Below are 26,763 nucleotides of genomic sequence, written 5' to 3' on the forward strand. Positions count from 1 at the left end.
ATTTATTCTCTGCTGAGCACTCTTCGCACATCAGTTATTTAACCTTCACAGTAACCCTGTGAGGTAGGTTCTGTTATGGTCTCCATTTAAAGATAGGAGTGAGGCAGAGAGAGGTGAAGTCACATACTGAAGGATAAATCCAAGCCACCTGACAGGAAGGCCAGTGAAGGGACTGTTGTACTAGAGAAGCGTCCGCAGAGAGAGAGAGAGAAAGAGAGAGAGAGAGAGAGAGAGAGAGAGAGAGAGAGAGAGAGAGAGAGAGAGAGAGAGAGAGAGCAGCGGGCAGGTTGAAAAGTAGGAGGACTTGGTGCTACTTGGAGACTGAGGGTAGGAGAGTGGAAGTAGTGAGAAAAGACCCTCCCAAACCCCAGTTTCTCAGTCTGAATTCCATTCATTTGGAATGGTCTAGCGGACGACCTTGGTTAAGTCTTGGTTAAGTCTTTCATTACTGATGCCAAAGATATCACCCTCAAATTTTAGGTGTGCATCGATGTATGCTTAGCCTCATTCCATAAAGGATTTGAGGTGGCTCACAAGAAAAAAACCCATATAGTGAAATGATTTTTTTTTTTTAAGTATGAGAAGAGGTCCTATCTCATAAGGATTGAATAAGACACACAGCGCCAGCCCAGGGTCTGGTGCCCAGTTAGTGTTTTGTGAGTTTCTGAACTGGTGCCCAGTTTTCCTGGCACCCATCGGCCTCTACTCACACGCCTGATGTTCTGTATTTATTCCTCCCTTTCTGGTGCAGGGTCTGGGTTTCCATCTTTCTTTCCTGGCTCATTCTGTCCCCTCCCACGTCATCACCCTACAGTGACATTTTTGTTCCCCATCTCTCTTTCTTCCTATCCCCTTTGTTTGTTGAAAGTAGTCCCTGATTTTTGCATCTCCAAGGAGCCCCTTTGATGATACCCCCATGTACCCCACATTGGGAAACAATCTGTTTACCGAAATGTATATATAGATTTATCTGCCCATTTTTTTTTTTTTTTTTTTTTTTTTTTTTTTGCGGTATGCGGGCCTCTCACTGTTGTGGCCTCTCCCGTTGCGGAGCACAGGCTCCGGACGCACAGGCTCAGCGGCCATGGCTCACGGGCTTAGTTGCTCCGCGGCATGTGGGATCTTCCCGGACCAGGGCACGAACCCGTGTCTCCTGCATCGGCAGGCGGATTCTCAACCACTGCTCCACCAGGGAAGCCCTATCTGCCCATTTTTATTAAGCACAGATTAACATGTTGTGCATATAGATATGCCAACAAATCAGAGGTGACCCCCCCACCCCAATAACTGAGGTTATCACAACTTGATAGAGTGATTTCCAGTTGAACATAAAGAAGTAATGTTACAGCTGGCCTGTGCGGCTTTTCTCCACAGACATGCAAGGTTTCCATCAGTCTTTCTAAAGTCATGAAAACTGCTCACGGATTACTGGTAACCCCTGTGGCTACCAGGCTGGGAATCAAGGGGAGGCCCCCACCAAGTTGGAAAAGTGCCCTGTAGCCAGCCCGAACTTTCACTTCCATCAACCATTCTGGTCTCGCCTTCCTTTCACAGGCTGATTTCTAAGATGAGAGGTCCTGGACTCACTCTCCCCTAACACCTTGCAAAATGGCTTCACCCAAGCCCAGTTCAGAGCCATAGTGATCAGGTGTTTGCTCTTGACTTTCCAGCACTCCTTGGCCAGCCAGCAACCAATGCCCGTGGACACTTCTTTTGTGATAGCTTTATGAGATCTAATTCACATACCATACAATGTACCAATTTGAAGGGTACAGTTCAGTGGTCTTTAGTATATTCACAGTTATGCAACCATCACCACAGTCAATTTTTAGAACACTGTCATCACCCCAAAGAGAAACCCCATACTCTTTAGCAGTCACTCTCCATTACCCCTATTTACCCCTGCCCTAGGCAACCATTAATAGACTCTCTGTCCCTGTAGATGTGCCTATCTGGACATTTCATATAAATGACATCATACCATGTGTGGTCTTTCCCTACTGGCTTCTTTCACTTAGCATAATTCATGCTGTAGGACGTACTTCATTCCATTTTATTGCCAAATATTCCACTGTGTCTATATGCCACATTTTGTTTATCCATTAATCAGCTAATAGACATTTGGGTTGTTTCTACCTTTTGGTTATTATGAGTAATGCTGCTATGAATATCCATGCAAAAGTTTTTGTGTGGACATATACTTTTAATTCTCTTGCGTATTCACCTGCGAGTGAAATTGCTGGTATTATGGTAACTTTATGTTTAACTTTTTGAGGAAATTACAGACTGTTTTCCAAGGCAGCTGTACCATTTCACATTCTCACCAGCAGGGTATGAGGGTTCATGGACATTTCTTACTTTCCTTTAAGATCTCCCCCTTTGACACTACTGGGGTTTAGCACCTTATCAACCCTCCTGTCTAGTGCTTCCCTGAAGGGAGCTCCACTGGAGCAATTTTTGACTTCTTTCCACATCCCCTGCTCATCACTCCCTCCTCGACGCTCTATTATTTATCTTTTCAGCCAGTGGCAATCTGACTTTGGTGCACATTCTCAACTGAAGCAAGGCTGATCTAAGTGCTGCATTCGAGGTCTTTCTTTCCAACTCAGTCCCGGGCATGTGACGTGGATCCTAGGTTGTCTGATCTGCAGCCCCTGACTCTCCTTTGGGTGGGTCGTCACAAGGTCCCCACTTGGCAGGAGGTATTAGCAAGCCTGATGGTAGTGGCATATCAACTCTACACCCTTCTATCCAGTCCTACGGATGGGGGTGGCAATCTCTCAACACCTCACCTGACCTGTGGCAATAGCTTTATAACAACTGGTGTCTCTGCCTAAAGTGCCACCCGCTTAGGCTAGAGGAAGGCTTGTACAGTAGAAAGAGCACAGCTGTGGAATTAGACAGCTCCAGTCTCCAGGCCACTTACTAGCTCTGCCATTTAGCAGCTGAGGCCCTACACCTAACCTCTCCAAGATCAGTTTCCTTATCTCTAACAGGGGGATACTGCCACCTATGTATTGGGGTTGCTGTGGGGGTTAAATGAAATAAGGTATCTATGGACCTTGCTCAACACTTAGTAGGCACACAGTAGATGTTTCCTTTCCAACCTTATCCCATCCCCTCTGATAGAGCCTGACATATCTACTGCAACGTTGATATTTCTAAACAAGTAATTCCAAAATAGTTTATGGATTTTGTTGCTTGAAGGATGGAACTCCACTGCCTGACATTTAACATTCTTCAGTTTGGGCCCAGCATATTTTTCTCGGTGTAGGTCGATGCCGTCTCTTCTGGAACCTCACCTACTAGCTGTGATCTCCTCACCATTCTTTCAAAACACATCTTGAGCTTTCTTGCCAATGAACACTCAACTTCTGCACTTTCCCACCCCCCAAGTCCCTCCCCACTCTCCATCCATCTTAGATACTCTTCCAAAGCCGAGGTGAAATCTCCCTCCTTTTACCCCTCCTTCTCCCACAAATCCTAAGTAAACTCAGCCCAGCAATTTGCTCTCTGAAACCACAGTGTTTATAGCTTCCTACCAGTTGCTGCAAGACATACTGTGATGGCTTTTGTTTTATTATTGTTAAAAATTTTAAGTACGAAGCTTTGTCTTCTACCTTTGTCAGGTAGAAGTTAACTGAGACATAAATGATAATAATGATAGCTACCATTAGTGGAACACTTTGTATGTGCCAGGTACTAGTCCTAGGCCCGTCACATGCATTATTCCACTGAATTTCACCCTTACAACCATCCTATGATGTATGCATTATCATCCCAATTTTACAGATTAAGAAATTTAGGTTTAGTGTGGTTAATATATTGCCTAAGATTATTCAGCTAGGAAGCAGTGTAACTGAGATTTGTATAAGGTCTACTGAGTTCCACAGCTTGTGCTGTTAACCTCTTCCTTAGTGGGATCAACAACATCTAACACAATGCTGGGCCCAGGGGAGCCACTCAAGTGGCCAACAGCACTGGTGAAGACAAGCCTTGGGTTCTGGCAAGTCATGGTCAAAGTGGTCGCCCCACTGGCAATATATGATATAGGTCATTCCTGCTGGTTTTACTAGCCACCTCCCCTACCAATTGAAGGTGTGCCTCACCCTCATTTTGGCCACTGTCTTTTCAGAAGAAGTCTTAACTAGGGCTGTAACTGCCTTTATTATTTAGAGAAGACAGTGATGTCCATTATGCTACCTGGACAGATTTATCTTTTTCCGAGGGATATTTCTTGAGATAGCCTTCCCATGGCCTCCACGTCCACAAACAGAAAGAAGTTCCAGATGGTGACACTTGAGGGTTACTGACCTAAACCCCCCCTGAGGAATGGACATGCTGCATTTTTGCCCCCTTGGCCCAAGTGGTTTGTGAGAGCTCACTTCTAACAGATGGTCGTAGAATGTTCAATCCTAGTTGAGATTCTTAAAAATGTTCATCTTGGAACACCAGATCAAGGTAGTGGTGCCCTGCAGTGGGGAGGGTATCAGCTTGGCAGCCAGACCGGCCACTGACAGGATGCGAGAGCTCATCTTTCTCTGAACTTTCTTTATCTGTAAAATGAAAGTGATGGATTCTACGGGATCTAAGGTCCAATCCAGCCACAGAATTCTGTGCCTCTGGAAGGTGATGGGATTATGGGGGTTGGGGGTAAGGAGTGGAGGTAGAAAAGGTCCTGAGCATTTTCTAGGTGCTCACTCAATTCTGAGTGTGCGTGTGGTGGAGGTGGATGGGAGGGAGAATAGCTATGGAGCTGAAGCCTGAGAGGGTAGAAAGTCCCAGTTCTAAATGGAACAATGGAGCCCAAGGGGCTCAGGAACAATCCACTTTGAATAGCAACTCTGAGAAACTCTGAGGAACCGTGTAGCTGGCTACTCATTTATGAAACTGGCTCTCTAGCTGCCAGGTTATTCTTCCTCTGAGGACCGGGGTGTCACCCTCACCCTACTCATCTCTAGCTTTGTTCCTAGACTCAAGGGTTATCTTATTACAATCGGGGAAACGATTACTTAGCTCATTTTCAGCTTGGGAGCCAGCTGAGTGATGATTTTGTCCTTGCCACCTCTGTCTCTGAGGGGAGCTGCAAAGCCCCCTCATTCAGGGGAAGGTGTCAGGCTGACTGGGGGAGCAGGGGTAGGATAGGGTCTCTGGCTGTCTTGGTTGAATCCACAGAACTGGCTGTCTTGGTGATCTCAGAACTGGGCATTTCAGGTACCTAAACCCTCGCTTATGTTCTCCCAGCACCGAAAGCCAACTAGGCAGCACTATTTTTCCTGTGTCAAAATGCCGAGACATTTCTTTGCTAAGCAGTTTTGGGGAAAAGCACAAAGAAGGGAATCAGAGATTCTGCGTAGATGGAACCTCCAATTCTAGTGACCACACAACCTAGAGGAGGCTTGGTGTTCATGTGATGGAAGTGAACTGGACTCAGCCAGGAAAACCTGTAGGATGTGGCAACTACTTCCTTTCTTTCAACTGACCATAGGTTCCTATTGTTTTAACAAATACTAAGAGAAATAACATTTTGATAACCTGAGGCTCTTCTCTTGCTTTCAAGCTATACTCCACTTATCCGATGGGGGATGTTCAAGGAACAATTCAATATCAAAACCACATGGGGAAAATAGCCACTGAGATATTGGCTATGACATCAGACTTCGTCCAGCTCTGCTCCTTTAGGCCTGTCCCCTCCCCAGAGTTTCTGACCAGCAAATCTCTCACGTGAACAATGGTGCTGAAAACAGTGCCAAGTGGAAGGAACGGCTCTGTGGGAGGAGAGACCCCCTCCACCCCCATGACATTCGGGGTGCTCTGGACAAGTCCCCCCATGGAGGTCAGGTTTGTAAACACAAATGTGCCTCCTGGAAGGGCAGCTGTCAGAGAAAGCTTCTCCTTGACTGACTTTGGTCTTCTAAATCAAGCACTTTGGGCCCTACTTAAGGAGCTTCCATGGGCGTTTGTCCTGCCCTGTTTTGTAAACACTGATTTGGTCTTTTTCTCCCAGAACAGTGGGAAGCAGGGTAGGCAATGTGGTAACACTACCTGCAGTATCGCCAACACATGTCCAGTCTTTCTTTGGGGAAATGGCTGGAGGCTGGGCAAGCGCATTACAGCCAGTCACTGTTGGGAGAGTTTAACAGGGAGGAAAGGCAGAGTCCTGTGTGCCAGGCCCTCTCCCTTGATAGGTTAGTCTGCAATTAGGTCAAGCCTCTAGGCTCTACAAAAGCCTCGAGGCTCTACAACAACCTTTTCATACATATATATATAGATCTCAAAGTGAGACACAGATTAAAATGTTAACAGATATTGTTCAATTCATAATGAAGATGTTAGACTCAACACAAATTCACATCCTATTGCCCTGACGACCAGGAAATGCCTATAGGATAGAGAAAGGCCACTGGCGGGGGCGGGAAATGTGGCATATGAAAAATAGGTTGATTGATGCTCTGCTGAAAATCCATCTTTGCTCTTCCAAATTGCTCATTCAGGAGAGGTAAAGAAGCGATTAAACTCCATTTTGTGGCTTGTGACCCCCCAAAGCCTTTAGTTTAGGTCCTGTTTATGATTGTTCTAAAGGCAAACAAGCTTCTTGAAGAAATCACAATCCTTTTCTTGGTCTTTCTGGTATCCTCTTACTCCAGAGAGCAGTAAGGACACTGGTGTCCAGAATAGGAAAGTGTGGTTATGGATGATCCGAGGGAGTTGGGTGTACTTAAGGTGGTCATGACACATGGGGCAAGGAAAAGATAGCTCTGGAAACCTAACTTTAACTGAGAAAATGGTCAAGGGCTCTCCGTTTGTTTTCACCCAGTTTTGGGCCACACCAAAGAAAGCTCTATTTTCCAAAGGCTTCTGGAATGGGATGAAACTGATTCAGTTACTTTCTTAGGGGTGAACTTTAAGAGGAAATTGTAATCTGCAATAATTTTCAACCTTTCAACTGAATGACTACAACTGGTTTGTCCTGACCTGATATTTACCTCAGGTTAAGAATATAGTATTGGTAGGCTATATTCTTCTCTCTTCCAAAGAACAAAAAGACCCAAGTGAAGGAAGGTTGGGCCGAGGTGACAGGGCCTCAGAGACAATGAGATTTGGATTTACCCAGACAAGGAAGTTGCTCCAGAAGGCTTTTGTAGGCTGAAATAATCTAGTTTTGATAAAGACTTCAGGGAAGCCAGGCAGTCTCACTAAATGCAGGCTGCCCTGCATGGTCTGACGTTAGCTACCAATAATGCCTGACAGGCTTAGTCTCAGTTCAGGCCAGGGGTTGGTGAAAGGGAGGGAGAAAAAAGCAACACGCTCCACACCAAATAAAGTCATCAAGTAGTGCATGTCTTCCCCTGGCTTCCAATGACTGGAAAGTTTTAAACTCACTGGTTCTACCAGGCTCATCATACTGCCCATAAGCTTGAGAGGCCACTAGGGCCCACTGTAAGCTGAGGGACCCATCTCAAGAGCTCTGCCAAACAGGAGAGCAGAGAGAGTACGTTTCGAGTGTACTTCTTCCACAGGCTTTCTCTATGAGGCCCAGTGGCAGAAAGGGGGAGACTCTGCGTGGGGCGGTGGAACATTATCTGGCAAGTGGAGGTGGTTCTTTGGGGCCATGAGACAGTGGTCTTGAGCAGAGCACGTGCAAGGCCTGGTCAGTCGGGGCCTTGACTCCACATGGGGAGAGAGGGGAGGCCAGGGGGGAAGTCTGTCAGCCTGTAGCAGCTGATGGGAAGTTCACCAGGGTGAATAAAACAGACACTTGGGTCAAGGAAAAATACTGAGAGAGTGCTCTTATTTATCCTGGGAAATGGCCGACCGTAGGACAAGCATTTCAGGCCAGTGCCTCCCCTAGGGCAGTAATCGCTTGTGTAATCTAATGCTGGTTTCTAAGGGTTGGGAGGGCCTCCCTGTAGCTCATTAAAGCCCTTTTGGTTATAGGGTGGGCAGCGGCCAGGCTGATGACTGCTGAGACTGACTCACAATTGGCCCTCAGTGTTGCTTGTGATGGGAGGGGCACCACCAACTCTAACCTCAGAATTAACTGACTGACTTAGAAAGAGGTAGGTGGTAAGAAAACAGGGTGGAGAGGTACAAGGGTCTATCTTTCTGAAATTGCTTATGTTACAAAGGGGCTATGTTTAAACTAGAGGGATCTCTCAATGGAAAGGTTTTCCTTGTGTACAAAAGAGAGCCAACCTTTTCCAGCAAAATATTGAGAAGGAAACACTCTTGAATGAGGCTGAGTATGCAAAGGCCTCTGCCATGCATAAAGTGTCCTATGTTAATGTTCTAATCTCTGCTTGGCATAGAAAAGCTACTGTCCTCCACCCCCATCTGTCCTTAATGTGTTTTCTACTGATTGGTCTCATCAGAAACACCCTGGGTTGTTAGAATGATTTCTATATTCGACACGTAACAGGATGCCAGTGAGATAGGTCCCTCCCTGTGAAAGGAGAGACACAATTACGTTGCAGTCAAATAATTTAAAATCCTGGATCAGTATATAAAAACACCCACTCATTTCTGACGGAAATTTTGCAGCATGTGCTTCAGTGTCAAATGAAAAAGATATCTTCCAGAATTTGATCCTCCTCCAGGTCTTCAGGGGTCCTGCCTGCCCTGCTCTTGTTCCGGGTTGATTTTAGAGGACTGAGTAGGCAAGTATTGTGATGCCATGACCCAGCTTCTCTGGAGCGATGGGGCCGCGGTTTGGAAGCAGTCTTGGGACTCAGAGATTGAACCAAATCCCATAGAGATGTCTCATATCTGTAACACAACCCAGACAGAAAATGAACAGATCAGTAAAACATTAAAATCCAAAAAGCCCACAGAGATGGGCTGTCCAGGGCAAGAATCAGATCACAGATCACATCATACACAGGAGGGCCTTCTAGGGGAACTTTAGGGAAGGTAAACTCCAGAGGGGCTCTGCTGTCTGTCTGTCTCTAAGCTCTTCTTTTCTGCTGACTACTAACATTCTTTTCTAACCTGTGAAGACAGACCGTGGAGTGGGCAAAGTAATCATGATAACAATAACAATATTAGTAGTAACATTTATCGCAGGCTTACTAAAGCATCAGGCACTGTTCTCAATACTTTACATATATCTCACTTTCATTTAACCCTCTACATAATCCTATGAGGTAGGTCCTGTAGTACTCTGATCCACATTATATACACGAAGAAAGCAAGGCTCAGAGAAGTAACTCATCTAGCAAGAAGAAGACACTACACGGCAGGGTCAGGATTTGAACCCAGGTCATTTGCTTCCAGCCCTTGTACATGGGACACTATGCTGCCTCTCAACTTCTTTGCAGCCAGACAGACTTGGCTGAAGTCTCTGCTCTACCATGTGCAAGCTCTGTGACTTAGGGAAAGTTATTCAGTCTCTCAGTTCAGTTTGTCATGCGTAAGGGACCAACAGAAATCCTGTTAGGATTAAATTAATGAGTTGGTATAAATTAACATGTGATAAGTACTCAAGGGAAATGAACCACCACCAACCACAACAAAGCCCAGTTTCCACCCAAAGAAGGTGATGTGTATATGGTGGGATTGGAAGGGAGCCCTCTATTATGAGCTCCTTCAGGAAATCCAAACAATTGATTCCAACAAGTACTGCTCCCACTTAGACCAACCAAAAGCAGCACCTGACAAAAAGTGTCCAGAATTAGTCAACAGAAGATGCATAATCTTCCATCAGGATAACGCAAGACTGCATGTTTCTTTGAAGACCAGGCAAAAACTGCTACAGCTTGGCTGGGAAGTTCTGATTCACTCGTCGTAATGGAAAATATTTCAATTCCCTGGAAGACTGTAAGAGGCACGTGGAAGACTTCTATGCTCAAAAAGATAAAAAGTTTTGGGAAGATGGAATTATGAAGTTGCCTGAAAAATGGCAGAAGGTAATGGAACAAAAGGGTAAATACGTTGTTCAATAAAGTTCTTGGTGAAAATGAAAAATGCGTCTTTTATCTTTACTTAAAAACCAAGGGCACTTTTTGGCCAACCCAATAAAATCTGATGGGACAAGGGAGCATGTGCGTGAACAGAGGAGATATGCCAGGCATGTATATGTGGGTTCTGGCCCACAGCACAGTGTGTATGCCGAACAGCTGGCTGCCTGCTTGGTATGCACATTCATGCCAGAAGCAGTCTGGGGTGGTGCAGGGCCCCAGAGTAGTGACGGTGATGGTGGCAGAAGCAGCAGTGGTGGTGGCAGTCATGGGAGGCTGGCTTGCCTATCTTCCCAGAGCTCATCCCCACGGCAAAAATATTAGCTCTCTGGCCTGAGCACTGGGATAAGAACTGCTAGTGTTTAGGCAAGAAACGTCAGTAAATTATTACAAAATAAAAGCATATGCATGGACATTGTAATATAGCGTATCAAAGAGATATCAGAAATCTTCAAAGAGTTTAGAATCTCTGGTTTTAAAAACTGATGCAACATTGCAAAGCAAATATCCACAGGCTGAGAAACAGAAATTAAATATAAAGATTGTTGCATCTGATGGAAAAGAACATTGTTTTTATATGCAGCTTCAAATGAACCAATTAATGAGGAATACAGTTTTAAAATTAATTTTTTCTTTGTAATTTAAGATACAGTAATAGCATAATAGGCATCTTGAATTACCTACAAACCATTAGGTGACTTTTGGTTTCTCATATGACCTCTATAAGTTACAGAAAATGCCAGAGAAAACATTAAAATGGCATTGCACAAATTTAAATTTATATACATACATGAAACTATGTGTATGAAGAGTTAAATCATTAAAAAAAATTGTTCCATAAGAACCATCAGTTCTAGATATACTAAAATATACTATTTATATTTTGAAATAATTTATCAGCAATCTATCCAAATGTCACAGCTTATAAAATATCCTTAACAGTTCCAGTGTCAGTTACATCAGCAGAAAGATCTTTCTCAAAATTAAAAATTACCAAAAGTTATGTGTGATCTTTCATTTGCCAAGAGCAACTAATCTGCTTTTAAGTATATCATTTAAAATAAAGTTGCGGGGCTTCCCTGGTGGCGCAGTGGTTGAAAATCTGCCTGCCAAGGCAGGGGACACGGGTTCGAGACCTGGTCTGGGAAGATCCCACATGCCGCGGAGCAACTAGGCCCGTGAGCCACAACTACTGAGCCTGCGCGTCTGGAGCTTGTGCTCCACAACAAGAGAGGCCGCGACAGTGAGAGGCCGGTGCACCGCGATGAAGAGTGGCCGCTGCTCGCCGCAATTAGAGAAAGCCCACGTACAGAAACGAAGACCCAACACAGCCAAAAATAAATAAATAAATAAAATATAAAGTTGCTAAAAGTATAAACTTTGATGATCTAATAAATGAATTTGAAAAAACATGAACCAGAAAAATATTATGATCAACCAAGTTATCACATTAATAAAGTATTATTTATTATATTATATAAAATTATAACATCAAAAAGTTTTTGGTATCTGCGGGTTTATATTACTCATGTATCACCTGTTATTTTATAAATTTCTTCTTAAAGGATGCTTTGTAGTTTAGTCCCTTTAACTGCGTTTTTCACCCTACCTTTTGAACAAGGGATTTTCATTTTGCACTGGTCTTATAAGTTATGTAGCTGACCCTGCCCTTAAGTCCCAGGCAAGACCTTGAAATGAAACAATTTCAAGGTCCAGTGCATAAGCTGCACTGGATGAAAAGCTAAACATGATGCAGGAGCTTTCCCTTCCCACTCTCTTTTTTCATCTTTGGTGATTTCAGTAGACCTCTCCCGATTACCCTCCTCTTCTCTTACCTTTTATTTATTTATTTTTTGTGGTACGCGGGCCTCTCACTGTTGTGGCCTCTCCCGTTGCGGAGCACAGGCTCCGGACGTGCAGGCTCAGTGGCCATGGCTCACGGGCCCAACCACTCCGCGGCATGTGGGATCTTCCCGGACCGGGGCACGAACCCGTGTCCCCTGCATTGGCAGGCGGATTCTCAACTACTGCGCCACCAGGGAAGCTTTTAAATGATGGAATGTCCCAGGGCTTAATCTTTAGTTCTCACATCTTAGGTAATACCATTCATTCTCATGATTTTTAATAACAGCAATATTTTAATGACTCCTAAATGTATAGCTCTAACATCAACCCCGCTCTCGAGCTCCAGACTCATACACCCAACTGTTGCCTGGTATCTCCACTTGGATATGTGATAGGCATCTCAAACTATCTAAAACAGAACTATTATTATTTTTTCTCTGAATCCCACTCCTCTCCATCAACACAGCTCCTCAGCATTGCCAAAAACCTGCTGGTATGCTTGATTCCTACCTCTGACCTGTGTGCGTGTTGAATCTTCTGCTTAGGACACTCTTCTCTCAGATCTTATTTGCTTTTCTCTTTCAACAGTTATAAGAGTAGGGTCATTATTTTGTTTATGTTATTATCTCCAGTGCCAAGAATGGTATCTGACCCAAGGTAGGAGCTAAATATTTGTTGAAAAAATGAATGGTTCTATGGTTCAAGTTTTAGCACCTTCCTCCATAGGCAGCTTTTTAGATCTTTGGACAGCTAGTCTTTTAAAAAATTACAATATATTTCAAACAGTATGAAAGTATTACTCATCCAATTATTCTTCTTGTTCTCCTTTTAGAAAAAAGGATAATATACACATGGATTGTGTAAACTACTTTTTCACTTAATATATTGGGAATATTTTTTCCATATCAATTTTTTATAACATTATTTTTAATGATTTCAGATTACTTTGTCTCCTGGAAGCACTCTTAATTTAGTTAACCAATCCGCTATTGAAGAGCACTTAGGTTAGGTCTAAGGTCTTTTGAGACTAAATCAGCTATTTCTCTCATTCCTTTTTTCAACCAGTCAATGCCCAAAGGGTATTCTCTACCCCGATTCGTCATAAATTAGCAAAGTACTGCTATCCCTATTACGTTCTATAGTTTTACTCTCTTTTTTCCCCAACCCTTCCCATCTCCTATTTTAACTGAAACTTGGCTCTTTCCTGAGGTCAATGTTTCCCTTACATCCTTCTCAGTGAGAATTGTTAATACTCAATATACCCTATATATTTCAGGGCCAAGAGGTAGTATCTGGAACATCACTGCTTCCATTTTTGCTTTTTGATCATTATTCTCCCTGTCTCTCATTAAACTCCCAATGCTCTGAGGATTCTGTCATCTGCTCTACCACCTTCAACCTCTCTTCATCTGTAACATCTATTTTCCCATTCACTCTCAGTCACTGATGATAACACTTGACTCAGTCTTCTCCTTCAACTGGTACCATCATCCCTGCTAATGTCAACATTACATGAATGACACTCAACCAGCACTCTGACTTAGTTCTTTGACCTCTCAGGTCAAATACTTTCTCAGTAAGCTTTCTTTTTATATCCAGGAACTTGTGACCAATTAAAACAGCATCTCTTCTGAATTCAGTAATTCAAACATCCTACTACTTCCTGATGTCCACATCTTACCCTCAAGCTTGTTTTTTCAACTATTCCCACTATCTCCACCCATTGGTCTCAAGGAACCATTAATTCAAACAATCATTGCTCTAAGAACTGGGAGTGAAGTGGTGAACAAGATAGCTCAAATCTCTGTCCTGTGGGACCATTAATCGCTTACCTTCTTCCCAACCCTTTACTTCTTACTGAACTTGAATTTCACGGTCCAGCATTCCAAATACTCATTTAATAAAGCTCTTAAAAACATGTCCCCTGTATATTTGTCCCCTCCCCTAAATCTGGCAAAATCATAATACTGCATGAATCCAAATGTCTGCCTTTTCTGTGAATTATAGTTGGAAAACTTAGTGTAAATAAAACAAAATCAAAGAAACAAGAAAGAAACAAAGAGCAGATCTAATATAGATTCTTAGTCACTAACCTTAAATGGGTGCTAAACATTTTCTGACAGAGCTACTGTATTTCTCTAATTAGCTGTTCTGCTCTCTTCATTTCCACTTCTGCAATTTATGCTAAACAGATGGCCTTGCTTCTCACATCAGAGAAAGGAGGTCATTAACGAGAAATTGTCCTCACTTTGTCACAAGTCTTTCAGCACCTATCATTTCCTCCTTTTACACTGAAGGAAGTGATCCTTCTCTTAGACAAGGCTAATGACTCCATTTGTGCTTCTTAGGAACCTTTTAGTATTGACTATCCACTCTAGAACCTTCAGTCTTTTCCTGTTTACTAGATAACTAAGAGCACTTAAGATGTTCTTTCACTTCCATAACGACACCATTTCTCAATTTTTTCCAACCTGGCTTTCATCTTCTATACTAAAATTGAACTCACCAAATTTCATCAGTGACTTCCATGCTGCTAAATCCAATGGACATTTTGTAGTCCTTGTTTTACATAATGTCTCGCCAGCATTCAATGTGGCTGATTGCTTCTTTATAAACTTTAAACTGTTTTATTGAGGTAAAATATGCATACAGAAAAGGACACCTATTTAAAGCATTCAGCTCAGTGGTTTTTAGTTTAACAGAGTTGTGCAACTATCATAATTTAATTTGAGAACATTTCATTCCCCGCCCCCCGAGAAACTACCCATTAGCAGTCACTCCCTATTACATTCCATTTTTTGCCAAATAATATGCCACAGTATGGATATACCACATTTTATTTATCTTTCATCACATGATAGACACTGGATTGTTTCTGTCTTTTGGCTATTGTGAACAGTGCTGCTATTAACAGTCATGTATGTGTTTTTAGTAAACATATGTTTTCATTTCTCTTGGGTCGATACCTAAGGGTGGGATTGCAAATTCTATGTTTAACCTTTTTAAGGAAATGCCAGACTGTTCTCTAAAGTGGATGTGTCACTTCATGTCAGTATTTGGAGGTCTTTTTCCTGGGACTATTAAGCTTCTTCAGAGAAGAATCTTGCAGTATTCTGGGAGGGAGATGTGGTCTACTTCTGGGACAGGGAAGGAGGTCGACCTTTTCCATTTGTATACTTTGAATTCATCCCATTTTCAGTGCTCATCTAATCTTCCAAAGTACATGACATTCCTGAGTCTTCTCTTCTCTGTTGAATTTCTCCAGAGAATTCACCTCCAGTCTTTTGTCTGGGACTAATATTCCATATATGGCACTGTGGCAGGAGTACTGTGTTTTTTGATTCTTGCTTCAAATGTCCACCTCATACTATTTTTAGTTCTACCTCATATCACCACTCTTTATTGTTCATGTTGCTTCCAATTCCTAAACTTTTACAAAGTTCTGTGACATCAATCTCTTTTCATTTGAATACCCTTCTCAGTGCTTTCTATGTGGTAGCTTCCTCTGTCCTGTCTACTAAGTTACTAACCCTCCATTCATTTTCCATTTTCCAAAAATGTATATAAATCTCACGTATATTGATGACTCTTCTCCCATTTATTCTTATGGATTTACACCTTTAAAACCATTAATTTACTCTCATCTTACTGGTGTCTCAGGAAATAGAAGAAATAAATACAAGTTCTCAATTAATCATCTTAGCTAGGAAATACATTTGCAAAAAGGTTCCATAAATTTCTAGGTTTATTATTAGAAATTTCTGAGTTTTTTCATCGCTATTACAAATGAGTTTCCACCTCCCCATTTTAACTTTCAAATAGCTAATGTTGGTATAAAGATTTATAGTAATTGAGTTTTTTGGTTTTTTTTTTGGGGGGGGCACACCACATGGCATGTGGGGATCTTAGCTCCCATGTCCTCTGCACTGGAAAAGTGGAGTCTTAACCACTGGACCGCCAAGGAAGTCCCTATAGTGACTGAGTTTTGTACATTATTGAACTTTCAATTCTTTATTTTTTCAATTGATTTTTATGGGTGAACAATTACAATGAATATAGATAATCATAAGGTTTATGTGTTCTCCCATATTTGTATTATTTTTTCTTATATTATTGTATTGGCTAGAACTTCCAGGGCAATACAAGTTTTATAGCCACCTTTGTATAATTCTGATCTAAACAGAAATTATTCTATTTTATCACTATTAAGTATTTCTCATCTAGATATTCTTTATTATATTAAGAAGTATTTTTTCTTTTGGCTTACTAAAAGTAGGAATGAAAAATTAATTTTACCAAGTAACTTTTAAGTATATACTGAGACGATAATACACTCATAGATACAGAGCACAAATGTGTGGATGCCTGAGGGGAGGAAGGTAGGAGGATGGATGAAATAGGTAAAGGGGATTAAGACGTACAAACCTTCAGTTATAAAATAAGCCATGGGGATGTAACATACAGCATAAGGGTTATGGTCAATAATATTGCAATAACTTTGTATGGGGACAAATGGTTATTAGACTCACCGTGGTGATCATTTCATAATGCCAAATCACTATGTCCTACACCTGAAACTAACATGATATACATCAACTATATTTAATTAAAAAAATAATATGCTTTAAGAGGGTATCCTGCTTCCTTATGGTATTTAGGTTTTGTCACTGGAGGTATTTAACCTTGCCTGCAAATGTTAATTATTTTGCTTAAAATAATTACTATTTTACTATTTATTATTTACTATAATTTTTCTATTTCCAAAATTAACACTTTTGGAAATATACTTAGCATTTGCATTCTAGAGGTGCCAGAACATAATGCATTTATTTCCCAAAATACCCAGATTAAAGTTACAAGAAAAAAGCTGCATGAATTCATGTAATGGCAATCTACACTTCCAGTTTCTCAGGGACCAAAAGGACAAGTAAGACATTCACAGGGTGAAACAGATCTCAGAGGCAAACAATCACGTTTTCAAAAATGTATATCAATGTGATTCAAATCAACATCAAAAATTAACTAACAAGAAGAATCAGGTTAAGATCTCCGGAAGGAGTAGAGAAAACACAGACAGAATAGTATATTGGAACAAATTCTTGATTTCTTCTTCCATCAAAGAGATTAGACAGCTTTCAGGAATTCCTTTCAAAGATAAAATTTCTAAGAAAAAGTAATTTTAGTTTGAGGGCTCCAATAAAGCCATTGGCATTACAGAAATTTTCACAGTTTTTTAAAAAGTTGTCACTAAACATAAAAGCAAAATTAAAACTTTTGCTCCCCTACTTCCTTCCCCCAATTTCTCCACCTCCTAGTCAATGACTTTGCTGTGTACTTCATTGAAAAAATATAACCACAGGGAACTAAGGAAACTAAATTACTCTTCTGATCACGCAATTACCAACTTCCTTGCATCTGCATCTGTCTTATTTCTTCCCTCCCTTACAATGGAAGAAGTGGACCATCTCCTAACAAACGCTGACCCTTCCTTATCTGCTCTGAATCCCATCCTCTGTCACCTTCTTGGGGATCATCATCATTTGATCAGCTCTTCTCTCTTCTTCAGTATCAGTTTTTCTCTGTCTACTAAATCATTGCCATCAGCATTACCTGGTACCTTCCAAAATTAAAAAACATCCTTAAAGTCCTTCTTGTTTTAGAAAAATCTTAGCTTATAAATGAAGAGGGAATAACAATAGAAAAATCGTCATTTTGCAGCCCCTAATCTAGTTAGCAGTCATCAATGGCTGCTAAATTCCTAAGTGAAAGGTCAATAGTGACCTTTATAATAGGATCAGGAAGACATCATCTAAGCACACTGACACATCTTAAAATCATGAAAATAGGACAACCAGTAATTATTTTCTTCCTAATATATTACAACAGGAAGTACACAGCATCACCTATGAAGTATTCTTACTATAGACCAATTAGACTTTAAACTAATCAAACCTCTCAATCTACTTTGTCAATTTGCATGAAATGCAAAGTACAGAGGAAGAGGATACAAGGATATAATTATCTAAGTCCCAGAATATGTGAAATTCTACAAAACAAATGACTCAGCTACTTCAACAAATCAATGTCATTACAAAAGAAGGGAAACCTGTTATAGATTAAAAGAGATTTAAGAGATCCATCAGCCAAAAGCAGTATGTAGACTTTAATTGAATAGTGATTTAAAAAATCAATGATAAATATGTATGTTTGAAACAAATGAGGAAAAACTGAATATGGACAGAGTACTAGATGATATTAAAGAACTTTTATTTTCTTGGGGGCGTGTTAGTGGTATTGTGGTTATGTTTTAAAAAATCATTATCTGTTAGAAATACATATTGAAGTATTTATTGGTAAAATGATATGATGTCTCGGATTAAGAGGGAATAGTGAACACTGAAGGGTGCTGAAACTCAAAGCATATGGGTCCATTATACTCTCTCTATTTTTGTGTGCATTTGAAAACTTCCATAGTACAAAATTAAAAAGAAATCCTCCCTTAACTCATATTCCCTTCTGCTTCTTTCTATAACAAGCTTTTTGAAACAGCAGCACGCACTGTCACTTCTTCCTCACCTCTCATTTGGTCAGCAATTGCTTCAACTTGGCTTTCTCCTGACCATTTTCTTGAAACCATTCTTCCCAAGGTCACTGAAAAACCTCCATTTTGGCAAATCCAGTGGACATTTCAATTATAATATTTTGACCTCTTAGACTCATTCTACAGAATTGACCATATCCTCCTCCTTGAAACACTTTTCTCTCTGTTCTTGGTTTCCATGACATTACAAACTGCTGAATTTCTTCTGGCCTTTTGGGCCACTTCTCAAAATAATTTGCTAGCTCCTTTTCTTCCATCCAACTTAAAAACACTGACATTCCTCAGGGCTTAGGTCAGAGGTCTCTTTTCTGCTTTTCTCCTTTTACTCTTCCTTTTGAGCCAACCTCAATATTATATAACATCTCCGTGCCAATTCTCGAATTTATTACCTTTAGTCCAAGATCCAAAATCCAATCATTTACACGATTTCTCCACTGGACATCTCAAAGCATCTCGAACTTAACTTTCCCTAAACCAAAGTCTTCATCTTTGCCTCATACCTACCTTCTCCTAATGGCTAAATTTGCTTCCTCCTCTCCCAGTTTTCTCATTTCAACAAAAGCTCTTTCATCCGCTCCATTACTAAAGCCAAAACCTAAGAATCATCCTCGACACCTCCCTCTCTTTACTGCCCTCTCCCCTGTAAGGTCCTGTTGGTACTGCTTCCTAAATATATTATGGCTTGATTGTTCTTATTCCATTTCAACCTTTGGGTCCCTGTTCCTATCGTCTCTCATCTGTATTACTGCAACAGCCTCAATGGTTTCCCATTTTACTCCTGTTCTCTTCCACAGAGCAACCAGAGTGAACTTTTACAAAGTCAAAATGGATCCTGTCTATTCCGTTCAGGGACAGCCCCTTGCACTTAAGTATAAAACAGCTAACAAGGGCAGTGTGATAGGTAAGTTATGTGTCAACTTGGCTAGGATGTGGTACTCAGTTGTTTGGTCAAACAGCAGTCCAGAAAATATTTTTTAGATATAATTAACATTTACCAGTTGACTTTAAAGCAAATTATCTTCTATAATGTGTGTGTGTTCTTAAGGGCAGCCTTAAGAGCAAGGATTGAGGTTTCCTAATGGAGAAGGAATTCTGTTTTCAGACTGCAGCATAGATATTCTGCGGGAGAAGGAATTGTCTTAGGACTGTAACATAGATATTCTGCCTGAATTTCCAGCCTGCTGACCTGCCTTACGGATTTCAGTGTCAAGACTGAAAACATCAACTCTTACTGAATTTCCTCACAACTCATGAATTCCTTACAATATCACTCTCTATCTCTCCTAATTGGTTCCATTTCTTGGAACAAGACCCTGAATGTCCTGTCTCTTGCCTGCTTCTCCTTTCTCATTTAACATATGACTTTCTGCTTCACTCATTACAATCCAGCTACAATGGCCTTCTTTCTATTTCTGGAATGGACAAGTTATTTCCTGCTTTAAGACCTGCATATTTGCTCTTTCATCTGTTAGGAATGTTTTCCCTCTCTCATTCTCTTTCCTTTCTCTCCCTTTTTTACTTTTTAATACAGAAGAGTGCACATAGTATTTTATGTATAGTTAAGAAATAATAACAAGATAAACACTTGAATATCAACTATCTACCTATTTTTCTCCTGTACAACTGTAATTCATCCTACTAGATATCAACTGAAATATCACTGCTTCAGAAAAGCCTTCCTTAATTCCACTATCTAAATTAGATTGCCTTAGTTATTTTTTTCTCATAATAATCTGTTTTTTTCTTCCTAGCATTTATCACAATTTGTAATTACTTATTTATATGGGTTTATTTGTTTAATGTCTGTCTCCCTCATTACACTGGAAACAAGGGCAAGAAACATTGTATTCTTAATGTAAAGTATGCAATAAATAACAAATGAAACTACCTTGTCACAATTGTTTTCTTAATTATAATTGCTCAAGTAATATGAGTGTTTTCATTATAAAAATTCAAATATATAGAATTATACAGAGAAAAATAAAATTCCCTTCAACACGTTTTCTCCTACCAAAATACAAATCCCATTCTGTTTCCCAGAAATCATTGTAAATAGTTTAGTATATATCCTTCCAAATCTTTTTTATACAATTACATGCTTATACGTGCATACACAAATAAACATACACTGAAACACATGTATTGATATTTAAAAACTTAAATTGAGCCATGCTTATGTGTTATGATCTATGATCTGCTTTTTCACTTAACAGAATGTTTTGGAGATCATTCCACAATAATGCATATAGATCTACCTAATTCTTGTAAACTACAGCAGTATTATATTTTATGGAGATGCCATTGCTCTCATTTTATTAAAGAATCCCCATAGATTTTATTATCTTACTCTAGCTATATTTTGTATTTATTCTGTTATCTTAAGGAAAAAAAATCAGTGTTTGGTCATTAGTGTTGATTTAAGGACAGTTTGCTTAAAAATATTTCCTTTAAAGTATGCTTTTCTTAAACTTCCTTTCTACTACTTTCATACAAGATAATGTCAACATATCTTGCTTTAATGAGCAGAAATAAGATGGCAAGACACAGTGAAGGGTTCTGGAAATCTCAGATAAAATAGCTCAAATTAGGTTTGCTTTACCATGCCATAATCTAGCCAGGTTCATAAAGATCTAGCATCTATCTTCCTTTCTGAGATAGTGAATTCAGACAGGTATCAGTGATCCGCATGAGATAAGTACTTTTTTCTCACATTCATGCCAACCAGTCACCACTGTCTATAAGCAAGGCATGCAGAGCCCAGGCATCATTCTGGTACAGGCGCTGGAGAAATTAAGAGTTTCTACAGGTTCTCTTCTGCCTTCATTTTTTTTTTTTTTTTTTTTTTTTTGTGGTACGTGGGCCTCTCACTGTTGTGGCCTCTCCCATTGCAGAGCACAGGCTCCAGACGCACAGGCTCAGCGGCCATGGCTCACGGGCCCAGCCGCTCCGCAGCATGTGGGATCTTCCCGGACGGGGGCACGAACCCGTGTCCCCTGCATCGGCAGGCGGACTCTCAACCACTGCGCCACCAGGGAAGCCCTCTTCTGCCCTCTTAATGCTATTAGTTCTATAGTATCAGTTAAACTGAAATAATGTTGGCTGAAAAGTTTAACTCCTATTTCTCTACCAATTTCGTGATCTCAACCTCTAGATCTACAAAGTCAATATTATCTGGTGTGTTAAGGTTTTGAAAAGTGAATCCAGTTGATGAAACTGTTATTCTGATAAGTCATTACCACTTAAATAAAGTTGTATTTAGAGACTTTCAGCAAAGTAGAAAAATTCAACGGGCTAAATTAATGAGTATTTATACTTCTAATAGATGCCAATTCTATTTTATCTATTTTAAATGGTATGGCTTTTCAGACACCAGTGGGAAACAGGCAATAACAAAGTGAATAAATATGGAAGAATTTGGAAATCTTCATGCCCAAGACTTTTCTATTCAAGGAGAATAATATCTTAGTCATCCTTACAGGGCTGATCATAACTCTACTATAGCATTCCTGGTAATAGCTCCAAATTTATATTCTTTATTAAAACACTTCATTCAAGGTAATGGTAAGAGCTCAGGCTCTAAAGTAAAGATGCTATATTTGAATCCTGGTTCTACCAATTTCTAACTAAGTGATTTGGGGAAAGTTGCTTAGTTTTTCCAAGCTTCAGTTGCCTCACCTTTAAACTGGGGAAAAAGACAATGTTTATCTTTGGAATTATGATAATGTATGTAAAGTGTTTAGCTCTATGCCTGGCATATAATAAGTGCTCAATAAATGAAAGCTATTACTATTATTTTTTTTTTTGAAGTATTGTTAGGAAGCAGGATATAGGTAGAGAAATGGAGACTAGCTAGAAAGATCAGAAAAGAACTCTGGATAAATGTGCCATTAAAGCTATCATAACAAACTATTACATGAATGAATGCAGAGTGAAATGACTGAAGACAAATCAAAGGTAGAATCAACTGAAAGGGCCCTGAAAAGTAATTTGTACGGGAGAGTTTTCTGCATGGGAAAAAATGCCATAGAACCCAAGTTAAAAGATGAAAGAGAAGCTGGGAAAAATGTTTGTAACATATTACAAAAAGGACTACTTTTTTTCACATATAAAGAAAATGACTAACATATTAGTGGAAAAATAGACAAAAAATAGAACAATAGTTTATAGAAAATACAAATGACTCAAATATAAAACTTCACTCATAACAAGAAAATGTAAATTATAACTAAAAGATACAATTTTCACCTCTCAGATTGGCAAAGAACTAAACTTTTTGATTATACTCTTTAAAGTATAATAAAACAGGCACTTTCAAATATTGCAAGTGGGAACATAAGTTGTACAACCTCTATTAAAGCAATTTAGCAATATCTATCAAAATTTATAATGGGGGCTTCCCTGGTAGCGCAGTGGTTGATAGTCCGCCTGTCGATGCAGGGGACATGGGTTCGTGCCCCGGTCTGGGAGGATCCTGCATGCCACGGAGTGGCTGGGCCCGTGAGCCATGGCCGCTGGGCCTGCATGTCCGGAGCCTGTGCTCCGCAACGGGAGAGGCCACAGCAGTGAGAGGCCTGCATACCACCAAAAAAAAAAAAAAAAAAAAAAAAAAAATTATAATGAATTTATCTCTGACCCACAATTACATTTCTAGGAATTTATCTTACAGATATCCTCACACATTTATAAATGACATGCATAGGAATATTCATTGTAGCATTATAGTCTGCAATCATGAAAGACTGAAAATAACTCAAATATTCACTAGTGGGCTGGCTAAATGCATTGTGGTACATTCATACAATGGGACATCATATGGATTTTAAAAAATGGGGTAGTTTTACAGTGCACAGATTCATATATATAGTCAAGATTGTGTATGTATAACTATCCCTGAAAAGACACACAGGAAACTGAGAGAGGTTACATCCAAGGAGGGCGCTTGGCTGGCTGGGAAACTGGGGTGTGAGAAAGCCTATTTTCACTAAATATCCCTATGAATTTTTATTTCTTGAATACAACAATAATTATAAAAACAATTTAGTTCAGTTCTCTGTCTCTGAAATGAATATTTAATCCAACTGGATTTGAAATTCCTTAATGGGTTCCTCCTGAAATCTGTATAGCCTTTATCTAGGAGAACAATATGAAGATATAATTTAGAGAAAAGCAGAGACAATGCCTTTTATGGAGATTCCTGAAGTAGGAATAAATAAAATAAAATGGTGATGTGGGCCCAGAATCCTTATCTGTAATTGTGAAATCTTTTTTTTTTTAAATTTATTTGGCTGCATCAGGTCTTAGTTGTGGCATGTGGGATCTTCATTGTGGCATGCGAGATCTTTAGTTGCGGTATTCAGGATCTTTAGTTGCAGCATGCTGGATCTTTAGTTGTGGCATGCAGGCTCTTAGTTACAGCATGTGGGATCTAGGATCTAATTCCCTGAGTAAGCATCGAACACAGTCCCCCTGCATTGGGAGCACGGAGTCTTAACCATAGGGAAGTCCCGTGAAATCTTAAGAGTAATGAAAAGTGAAAGTTTTTTAATAACGTTTTTGGTAGCAATATCTGACCTAACCCAAATCTATTTGGTTGTAAAATCTGACCTGAACTGATATGAGGCTATTTATACTTGTTGTTTATTACATTTAATGTGAATAATCATACATCATAGTGTATCCCATATGGTATGTAAACCAGGTTACCTTAAAATTTTGTTAATTCTGAAATATGTTTGGCTCCAAGAATTTTGGTTGAAGGACTGTGGACCTGTACGATTTTCTCTCCTGGCTGTCAGTCCTGAGCTAAGTTCACACAAAATTATTATCATTACCAGAAAAAGCCTTCTGACAGTTAGTTATCCAATCCTCTTCTTCAACAATACCCACCACTCAAGGTTTATGAGATGCCTACTTTTGGCTTTTTGTTCTTACTCTTTGGGAGTTTTGGTTAAAGACTATCACTATGCAAGCAATGTACCTGATCTCAGAGATTCTGATATGGAAAGAAAACTTGGGCAAATCTGATAATTTATGCAACTATAAAAATGAAATTCTTTAAGAAGAATTTATTTTCTTTCTGTCATTGTAGCAAGAGCTACACATAGGTTAAAAAAAAAATTACCACCTTGCTCCCCATGCCTGTATTTTTCAGTATTGGGAAACTTAAGATACCTTAATTATTTTCTAGTGTCTTAATCATTTTGTGAAATCATGAAGTTGGATAATGGTCATTTAATAGAAAATGTCCTCTTTTCTATGGAATTGTAGCTTCTTACTAATTATGAATTAAAGGCTAATTTAATATGGCTGGAAGCCAGAATGATAAGTGAAATTTAGAGACCTCAACCTTGGTTATCTTGAGAGAAAAGCACTGTTAGATAGTTTGGAGTCAAAGAATGTTACCTGCCAGGCTCCAGTTGCAAAAGCAGTAAGCTGACTTCCGGAGAACACGATGCAGAAACCAAAACCGAGAGGAGAAATACCTGCTTGTGAACTCTACCAGGCCGCAGTGATGCCAGGTTACCCTGTTTATTAGCCTGCACTTTAGAAAGTTCAGGGCACGTATGCATATGCATTTATTCCATTGTATGCTACACATTATTGAAAACACATTCTACAATATAACATAAATAATTCATCCATGCATTGTTTGAAATTTAAGATTACAAAACTAAATGGTAGTGTTTTGTTTTATGACTGTCTGTACTTTCAAAAAGAAAGACAATATGGGTAGATTGACTTTATAACTTTTATATGCCCCTATTAGGGAGAACAACACAACAGAAAAGAAACAAACCCCACCCCCTACACACACAAAGTTTCCCTATGTGTGTGCCACAGGTTGTTACTTTTAGTTTAGATAAAACCAGGTGTTCAGGGCTGTGTTAGTGGGGAGAACATGAGTTGGAGATTAAGGTGTTCTGCTTGCTCTCTGTGCCACAGCTGAAGCTGGGAGACTTGAACTGATAGAAAGCAAGCTGGAATGGAAGATCTTTGGAAGGAAGGGACCTCAGATTCTTCCAGTTTAATACAGAAGATTATACCCTTCCATCCTCTGGTCACAAAGAAGGTGATACAGGTTGGAAGAGGGCAAAGTCATGAAACAACAGAAACTGGAGGACATACAGTTAAACAGCTCACCCACTTTGTTGATAAGTATAGGTAGCTCCTAGAAGAGTCACTACTTAAATGGTTTTTCAGGATTGTGGACTCAGACTGTTTCCCTAATTCTGGACACAGCTTCATAAAGAGGCATGTATTAGTTAACATATGACCCCCAACTATACAGTCTGTGATAGCTTGGATGAAAATTAGACATGGGGGAACATCCAGCTTTTTGGGGTGACTAAGGGCAACAACAGTACACAGTGTGCATCTTGAAAAAGGCAATTGCCCAATTCCCCTACTAAATGGAACACCACTGGTACAGCAGCTGATATGCTGTGAATGCAAGTCGTGTTGGACTGGCGTTACTGTAACCAGGATGTTCTCCTAATGAAGATGCCTGTGACCCAGACCACCATAAGAGATGTGATTAGAGTACACCTAATGTTCTTCCCATATTGCTTTGTTACTGGGGTGGGGGGAGGTAGGTATAGATAAGAAATAGTGCAAGAAACTATGTCTGATTTACTGTTGTAACTTCTTTCAGTGGGCTTTACTGATGCTAGGAAAATTAGAATGATTCAGTAGAAAGAGAGGAAAGGAAGGGGAATCAACAGAGGAGAAAACAAAAATATTTCAGTTGCTGTAAACACATGGAATGGAAAAAGCAGAAATTGATGGGGAAGAAACCAGAGTTTGACAGAGCATTACCAAGACTGGGGAAGCCACTGGCTCTGGCAGTAACAAGACACAGACAGATCAACTATCTAACCCAGTTTGGAAGAATTTAGAAAATTGGATGACAAGGAAAAGCACAATAAAATTGATATTGAAATACAAGAGGTGTCAGTAAGAAAGACTGAAACTGATGAAGACTGATGGGAAGGCCAGGATCTCCTGGCTCATTAGAGCTGACATGGAGCCAGCATAGTAACTGAACGTGACGTCCGTTGTTGGGGTCAAAGTTAATGATAAAATGGAAGGAAGGAAGTAAAAGAATAAATAAATGGGGTATGCTAAGGTGAAATCCAACCTTACTTTGGTGTCTTAAGAGAGGCTCAGAGCAAGACAATAATATTCTTTCTTAGCTCAAACTCCAGATGCCTGGAAGGTAAAGCAATTTGGCTTGCCAAAGCTGCCTCTGCTTCTGAAAACCGACAAAACAGAATGGCAACTGGCAAATAGGCATGGTATCCTCCAGCAAACACCTTTGTCTCGCATTACTCCTAACCAGGAAGATTACATTTAATCACTATT

At 40.0% G+C, this 26,763-nt stretch overlaps 1 protein-coding gene across 1 annotated transcript in view; it reads right to left on the minus strand.

Annotated features, from left to right (window-relative positions):
- Nucleotides 1–6,294: 6,294 nt before the first annotated feature.
- Nucleotides 6,295–26,763, minus strand: part of KIAA1328 (KIAA1328 ortholog) — a 358,322-nt gene continuing 337,853 nt past the window's right edge. The window contains exon 10 of the mRNA XM_059041354.2: nucleotides 6,295–8,766. Coding sequence (XP_058897337.1) covers nucleotides 8,556–8,766 — 211 coding nt within the window. The 3' untranslated portion in view covers nucleotides 6,295–8,555. The remainder of the gene's footprint in view (nucleotides 8,767–26,763) is intronic.

Source organism: Kogia breviceps, chromosome 15, assembly GCF_026419965.1.
Source record: "Kogia breviceps isolate mKogBre1 chromosome 15, mKogBre1 haplotype 1, whole genome shotgun sequence".
Classification (NCBI taxonomy): domain Eukaryota; kingdom Metazoa; phylum Chordata; class Mammalia; order Artiodactyla; family Physeteridae; genus Kogia; species Kogia breviceps.